The 8,433-nt window shown below is 41.1% G+C and overlaps 1 protein-coding gene across 1 annotated transcript; it reads left to right on the forward strand.

Moving 5' to 3' along the window:
- Positions 1-345: 345 nt before the first annotated feature.
- On the forward strand, positions 346-7,296 carry LOC144536796 (uncharacterized). Its single transcript, XM_078280079.1, has 2 exons — positions 346-1,581; positions 4,224-7,296. Exons 1-2 carry the CDS (start codon positions 698-700, stop codon positions 4,261-4,263), a joined length of 924 nt encoding a protein of 307 aa, XP_078136205.1. The 5' UTR covers positions 346-697; the 3' UTR covers positions 4,264-7,296.
- Positions 7,297-8,433: the final 1,137 nt, after the last annotated feature.

Consider the following 8,433-nt stretch of genomic DNA (forward strand, 5'->3'; position numbering starts at 1 on the left):
GTGTGATTTAATACAACACTTTATCTGCTGCAATATTTGAAGTGCTGTTGTGCATGCAAAGACAGACACTGTGCTTTACAGGTTTTCTCTGCAGCTAAAACCCTAAGCCGAGTGTTCAAAAGAGCCATTTTTCATATGAAGTATTATTCATAGAGGACTGATGACTGTTACAAGTTTGTAAGCACAGGCCTAAAGATCATTTCAATATACCATACAAAGGTTTACCTCATTTCCTAAATGCATTTTGTGTGAGTAGACAACATATCTTAAGAGGATGTCATACTTTTCAATGGGTCCTTTTCATTTCATGTCATGATTGTGTGAGTTTCCTGTTTTATTTTGAAGTCCTTTTGACCTACACTCTTGTGTGTTTTTGGAGAGTGGAAGAGAGCACCTAGTTGGAACGTTAAACGGGCAGCTCTAAGGTTAGCCCACCGTGAGGTAGCCACTCAACCCTGGCTCAGGAGCTCCTTGCCTCAGTGGATACAGGACTTCCTAGAGACCCCTGGCTGTGAGCCTTCATCTCAACATGCTAACAGGTTATCTTCTCTCCAGCCCTCTAGCAGTCAGCTACCTCCCTTCCCAGTTCCTCGTCCTATTCTGAGCCAGTTAGCTACCACTAGCCTGCCTACTTCTCGGCCTGCTAGCATGTGGCTACAGGATCTGTTTTTTTAACCAGCCTGCTCCTCTGGCCGCTATGCCTAGTCCTGTCATTTCTCCGCCTGGTAGTGAGCCAGAGACTTGTGTGACTGTTTTCCAGCACCTAGCTAAATGTGCTAGACGGACTGAGGAGGCCAAAGCCGCTAGATTACTAGCTGATCTATGGTCCAGTTCGCCTTCCTGCAGCTCCCCTGAGCAGTCTTTTGAAGGGACCCGTCTGGCCATATTTTCTGGGAACCGTGGAGGCCGCAAGAGAGGACGTGGTCGACATGGTCCCCGACGCCCTACACTGGTTCAACCGCTCTCCAGTGGACCGGATCCCAAGTTGTCCAGTGGACCAGAGCCCGTGCTGTCCAGCAGTTCCGAGCCCGAGGTCTCCAGCGACCTCGTGTCCGTGCTGACCAGTGTTACTGTTCCTGAGTCTACTAGTTTTCCCGAGTGCAAGTTGACCATTGTTCCTGAGCTGACGTGCAGCCTTCCAGAACCTCCGCAGACGCCCAGCCGTCCAGAATCTCCGATGACGGCTCTTCAAGAGTCTTCCAGTGGTCCTGAGTCTTTGACGACCACTCTTCCAGAGTGCCAGAGCGGACCAGAGTGCCAGAGCCTGCGTCGACCAGCCTCCCGACCGACTTCTGTTCCAGTTACCCTGTCGGTGGATTTGCCGACTTCTGATCCTGTTGCCTTGATTCCTGTGACTGTTCCAGTTACCTTATCGGCGGACCCGCTTACTCCCGTTCCAGTTACCTTGTCGGCAGACACTGGCCCATCTGACCCGTCTCCAGCCCTGCTGACCCGTTGCCTGTTTCCAGCCCTGCTGACCGGTCTCCAGCCCACAGAAGGGATTTGCTTTCGTTGCCAGCCTCCAGAGGGGTTTCGCACAAACCGTGACATTTCAAGTTTTCTTTTTTTTTTTTTTAAACGGTACAGCAATTGAAAAAAAACTATTTATTGCACCTATTAAGTAAAAAAAGTTTTCATGAATAAAAGCTTAAAGGCCAAAAAATCTTAGAAAAAGTAGGCACTTGTTTTTCATTCCTTCCCTTTTCAGAACCAGATGATTCATGATCGATTTCAGCATCTTGGTATAATGGCTTTCATATAATGCAGTTTATTTCCAGACGATTAAGCACTACAATCCAGACTGGATCTTTAAAAAAGAAAAAAGGAACTTTCCCAGACTGTGGAGCCCATTTGTTTTTAGCGATTTAGTTTTTCCATGAAAGTTCATACTATGCATAAGCCAAAAGGATATGCATAAGACGTGGCATCTGAGTAGACACAGTTAAGGAACACCACTGAAACAGTAAAATTAATTATAGGATTCTGGAGAAACCATGCCCAAGCTGAAAAACGGAGCCAGCAATATTTCAATGCAAAAAAGATTACCTCCTATCTGACTTCTGAAAGTATTTATTGGTCACATAGTCTTTTACGAGCTAAAGCTCGTCAGAGTATTAAACATGAGTACATGCAGTCAGCACAAAGTTCTCATTAGTATTCATTACTAAGATTAGCCTCAATACTTTCATGAATGCATAAACCTATACAGCTGCCCTTACTTTCGGCATGGTAAGTGATAACCAGCTTATCTTTTAGCTATTCAGAAGCTAAAAAAAAAAATCTGATTTGTGCGGAGTCCTTTAAAAATCAAATGTCTGGATAAGCATTTCTATATCCAGGCTTTAAAATTCAGAACAAATAGCCTATCACTGGGCCCAGTACAGAAAACTAGAAATGAACATTTGATATCCAGAAATTCATAATATAAATACTACCGTTGACTCTTAACAATTTAACCACAATTGAACTATGTTCACCAGCTGATTGCTAACTTTTGGTGTTCGGAAGGCAGTTGGCTCTGGGCTTTTCAGAGCTTTTTCACAGGAAACCGCTGCCTGATGTGTCAGGAAAACGCACTGATCAGTGAGACTGAACCAAAACTGGTAAAATTGTGGGCCAGAAAAACAAAACTATGAGCCGAAGGACGCTATAAAGCTCCAGAGCTAAGGGGAACTGCAGAGTCGGGTGATAATTATCCGTGTGTATGCCAAAAGTAGTTATTTGAGCCATTGTTAAAATAAACCTATTGATGATAGCAGCGAGAAGTTATTTATCTTTTTTCTATATTGTGTTTATGCCACTGTAGGCCTAATGGCAACTTTATTTTACAAACACACATTTTTGATATTAAGAATGAAGCCCAGAATATATTTTCTAACCCCCAAAAATGCATACTGAGTGCGGTTTTATAAATGGTTTAACAGAATTAAATGGTTCATTTGTGCACCATTAGGTAATGAATAAAGAATCTGAAACATGTATTTACCATTTTTGACACGTCTTGTTTTGCCTGTGAAGGTCTTCAGGCAGCTGTAAAAGAGAGATGGAGCGAGACTTCAGTTTACTTTAGATAGCTGAAAGTGTCACACAAGCAAATGTGACTTGTAAGCACATGGATGCCCAGCAGGCTGCCTCTGACAGCTTACCTGTCAGCTACACTGTGCGCACACACACACACACACACTGTGAACTCATGCACAGTTGTAATATTGATCTGTCACATGAGACGGGAGGAAGCATGACAAGAGAAGGCGTTTAAAGCTGATTAAAAGGACCTATTCACAGCTCTCACTGTGCTCATTTATATTATTAATCATTGTTATTTTTGACTCATAATGAGCTTGGTTAAATGTCTCTGACAAGCATGCAGCGAGGGCTAAGGGGCTAAATGAAGGACAGCGAGAGAGAGACCGAGGAAAAGTAGACCCTCTGAATTACGCAGCAAGCATGAAATACAAGCCCTCAAGCCCCAAGACAATGTACGTTTGGAGGAATTTGTCATCTTCAGCATTCTTACTTCCATTGAACTGTATGAGCTGAGCTGACGCCTCACATAAAGAACAAGAGAAACGCTTGTTAAAATATATGAAATTCTGTAGTTTCAATGGAATTATTAATCAGAGCTCAACCATGACTCATCTGAGTTGTCTTGTCCTACTCGAGAATCTAGTTAAACTACATTATTACATATGATTAAAAAGTAAAATAAATAAATTCAAAGAAAACAGACAATGTAACAGTTTCTGAATGGGAACAAATTAACAATGCACATAAATTGCAACTTTACATTGTTAATTTGTATCACCAAGGTAAAAAGGATTCTCAAGATCAGCTCATTTCACACATGGAGCCATTACTAAGAATGCTTTCACACAGAAACACTGTTGACCCTTGTTCAGCAGCTATAGTTTCATACATATCACGGTAAGACTTAATATGTATTTGTATGTTTCTGTGTGCCAAAAACTTTGTCCTGCTCTGATATCATTAAAGGTAATAGTGTAAGTTCATAGGAATTCTCGACTTTAAACAGATCTGATCTGAAAAGTAACCAATATTCAAGCAGTTGAAGTCACTATATTGTACCTATAGTGACATTTAAATCAGGAGATACTTTGTTGCAGATATGCAAAAATGTATTGTACATATGCATAATATGAAATGTACAGAGTCTTTGGAGATTAGACTCCATCGTTATGATTTTTATTTTTATTTTTTTAAAGTGATGAGGAAGCCAAGACATATCCCCCCGATGGAGCCTAGACACTGGTGATGGTGGAGAAGGAACCCAAAGACCGGCTGTCTGCCGGAAGGGGACTCAGGGTGCTGTGGTTGACGATGACCAGAAGTGGAAGGGGAGAAGGAGGAGGGTTGCACGTTTGCCTGAAAAGACAGCTGACAGCAACGGAGAAAAGACATTTAAAGTAAGACATTTAAAGTAGGATGTCATGCTGTGATTGGATCATGAATTTCGTGGCCAATTCTGGTTGGTTTACTGAAAAGTGAACGCCTCTAAACAGCTGAATAGTTTTAGGAAGAGAGAGTGGTGATTGAAGTTCTTAGAAGTCTTCCTGAAAGAATGTACGCTGAGCTTCTTGTGTGAGACAGGTAGAAACCAGGGTCCTTAGCCTGGGTTTAGATTACATTTTGATCCAATCACACCAACAGAAAATATTGCTTTGGGGTCATTGGTTGGGTCATGGTGTGAAAGGAGTATAAAGTTAACACATTGGAAAAATAAGTACATAGGACAAATTATAGGACAAATGATCACACTTGGCATGAAGTTATACAATGTCGAGTCATTTAGTCTCTGCCTAAATACACAGAAAAACAAGATGACTGACAGGGATGGAGAGAAACGCATGAAAGAACAACACATCCTCATACCTAAACAACATTATAGGTTGATTTCCGACCATACAACCCATACAACTGTTCTGTTCAATGCCGCACGGTGGCAGTTTAATCATGTGACCATTCTATTTAACGTACAGGCAGTTTTAAACTGAAGTAAATGTTGTTAAATGGAACTAGTTAGGTTTAGGCAACAAAAATACTTAGTAAGGGTTAGCAAAACATCAGGAATTGGCTTAAAGTGAGTCATGTAAAACTACTAGTGATATGCCTTGCAGTGCCATCTGAGGAGAGAAACTCATCTTTCCAGCTACACATGGAGCTTTTTGTTGTATACATTTGCATTGTGTTACAAGTGAGAAACAGTATGAAATAGTAATATGATTTGAAGTTGTTCATCTTAAACAGTGTGACATATATATGTTTAAAGCAACACAATGTATATGTGCTTTAGTTTAGCCAGGGTATGGGCATCAAAGATACAATAGGTGGCATAATATGTAGGCCAACGAAGTTATACAAATCCAAATCAGAAGTTATACAACACGTTCCTACTCAGTGATAAGAGATTCACTCCACGCACACTCATTCTCACCAGAGGACTCTTCTCAGCGTTTCATGGTGACCTGCTCTTTGTAAGCTTTGAGATGCCATTCTTTTGATAAGTAAGCAATTACACTTTTTTTTTGAGGAGGCATTATTACAGTGCTGTGCCATGGACGGATCAAACAGCCAAACAACAACACAGTCTCATCAGTCAGCTGCCAACAGTACAGCCACAAGGCAGCAGGTGAACGATCCTGGTGATACTGCCATGTCTCCTGAAAGAGGAGGGCTAACTGTGGGTCGGCATCAGTGAATGACTGACTGATTTATATTCTGGATGCATGAGATGGTGCACATTTAGGATGGAGCTTGGCTCATATCCATTTATATGTTTTCCTGCTTCCTTCTATTCTCAACAAAGAATATTCCTGCTTCCTTCTATGTACGACAAAATCTAACCTTAATTTGATCGATGACACTATATCCGCTGTCTTTCTTTTCAACAAGTCGTCCAAACCATACGACCAGATAGGTCGTTTTCCCCTACGAACAATAGCAGTGTTTCATAAATTAGCACACCTAGGGGTGACAGGAATTACGACCCACAGGAGCGCCTTCTATCCTCATATCTAAACATAATCGTCACGTTTTTAAACACATCACTAATGTTGTTAAATGGGCGCAGTGTGGTTAGGTTTAGGCAACAAAACTACTTGGTTAAGTTTAGGAAATGGTTTGTGGTTTGGGTTTTAATCAGTACATTTGTTACATCTCTTCCGGTTACGCACTTGACGCAGAACGTAACGTAGTTCTGTTTGTTCCAACACAGACCGCGGCCTCCTGGGTGAAGGTCCTGTCTTTATTTGAGTTTGGCGCCCTTGTACTTCGTCACCTTACTTCATGCTTTGCACCCATCAAATTTACTACGGCCACTAGATGGCGCCGCCTAACCATGAGGTGTAAATATGTTCGTAATTGCTGCTTGAACAACAACTTATGGGGGGAAGACATTAAATCTGTTTCAATCTGACAGTTAAAAATAGGATTCTTCTTCTCTGTGTCATATGAGCCTGATGGGTGGATTTGGCACTGGTTGCCTGTACTCGTCAAACCAAAAAAGCATGACAGACTTTCAGATAAAGAGACAGATTTAAGATTTACATTTTCGTCATGTGAAACCTCAGATCTGTCACAGCGCTGCTGTGATGAATCCGGCAGGATGCAGCATGACTGATCTCCCAACTGTCGCGCTGTTGAGCCCAATGCAGACTGACAAGCCATCTGACTGCTGCTGACTCACACATGCACACATGCATGTAGACTCTCACACAGAAAGTGGTAAAAAGATACTGCAATCCAAAATCTTTTCACCCGGTTTTGAGATAATAACAGAAAATGTTTTAGGTCAGAAATTCTTATGTTTATGTGGACTAAATGCATAAAACTCAGATTCAGCCATGAATGGTTCTGTTTTGTAAGCCTCAGTCATCGAGTAATTGTGTGCACTTGCACAAGCTTTAGCAATGCACTCCTGCTTGTTGGACTCACAGTGGACAAAAAAATTGATGCAGAAGAACCAGATATATCATCTTTTTTATTCCACACATTCTTCTTCCTTGTCAAAACCTGGAGCCTACATTATCCACAATGCAATTCGACCTGCCAGTTCGGTCAGAGATTCGGTAGTCTAATAGCATCTAATGTACCCTTGAGCAGCTAATCTAACTTCAACCCCCATAATTTACAGTAATGTTTTACAGCAGATTAAAGCACTCATAACCAAAAGAAAAACAGCAAATTAAAGAGTTATAATAATAAGCACACAAATGTATAATGCCCAATGACTAGCAAAATGCAATTGCAAAGAAATCTGTGAAAGAGCCTAATAAAATACTTTGCATGTCAGATTTGGTCCTTCATGTTATTTCTTTTTTCAGCTTGATCTAGGAAATCTTTATTTATATACAATGTTTTTATCCATATACACATTTTTACACATCTGGCCCCTGGTGGCTTGTGGCCCGGAGGTAAAATGGTTGTCCCAGAACCACAAGGTTGGCGGAACAATCCCAGGTCATCTGGCCACATGTCGAAGTGTCCCTGAGCAAGCCACTGAACCCCAAGTTGCTCCCCAGATGCTGTATGTATAGATGTCCACTGCTCCTAATACCTAGGATGGGTTAAATGCAGTAATAGAATTTCACTACATTGTACTGTGTGTATGTGACGATTAAGAATAAAGTTTGATCCTTTTTTTTTTTTGGGGTGTCACTAAACATGATTTTTAGGAAACATGGTACTTTTTACTGTTATTCTGGCCTGTCTACTGCAAAAGAAAAGAAACTGCATAGCTGTAATATTATTTCACTACTTTCTCCATTCTTCCCTCCACAGACAGGCACACACAAAGCGAGCGTATAGGTTGGTGGGACTGGTGCTTGAAACATATCAGCACTGAGTCACAATTAAACCAACAGATTGATTATACAGCAGGATACATTAATCCACACTTTTGGAAGTGAGTCATGGAGTTGAGCTGCCTGCTCGAGTGGTTTTCCCTCGCTTACTTCCTGTTGACTCTTCATTCAGTGTGTCCACATTTTAAATTAAGATGAGAGATAATGTGTACTTAAACATTTGGTTACGGCACTATCTGAGCTATTTATGAGACATGCTAACTGATTTAGGTTTAACTGATAATGAGTGTGTCGTTTTACTGAATTTCTACATGGTTTCATTTAACAGGAAGCTCACAGTAGTAACATGACCTGACAGCAGTTGCAGCTAATAGTTGTGAGTCGTGTGATTGTGGAGACGTTTGTAACCCCATCTGACCCTTCTCCAAACGTTACAAGAAAGAACGATAACTTTCTGGATAAATAAGGTCATTATTTGTATGAACATCATCAAAGGAGTGTTTCACCACAAATGTGCAATAATCCTGTGTTACCTTTATGTGGGGTGTGAATTGCTTAGTTATGAACATATGCAGATGCACTGTTCTGTTGAAACCCCATTTACCCTGCCAAG

The sequence above is a fragment of the Sander vitreus genome, chromosome 2 (assembly GCF_031162955.1).
Source record: "Sander vitreus isolate 19-12246 chromosome 2, sanVit1, whole genome shotgun sequence".
Lineage (NCBI taxonomy): Eukaryota > Metazoa > Chordata > Actinopteri > Perciformes > Percidae > Sander > Sander vitreus.

Coding starts and splice junctions, on each gene's coding strand:
- LOC144536796 (XM_078280079.1), top strand. CDS start 698: ATGCCTAGTCCTGTCATTTCTCCGCCTGGTAGTGAGCCAGAGACTTGT. Junction 1,582..4,223: donor CTTTTTTTTTTTTTTAAACG/GTACAGCAATTG, acceptor ATTTTTTTAAAG/TGATGAGGAAGCCAAGACAT.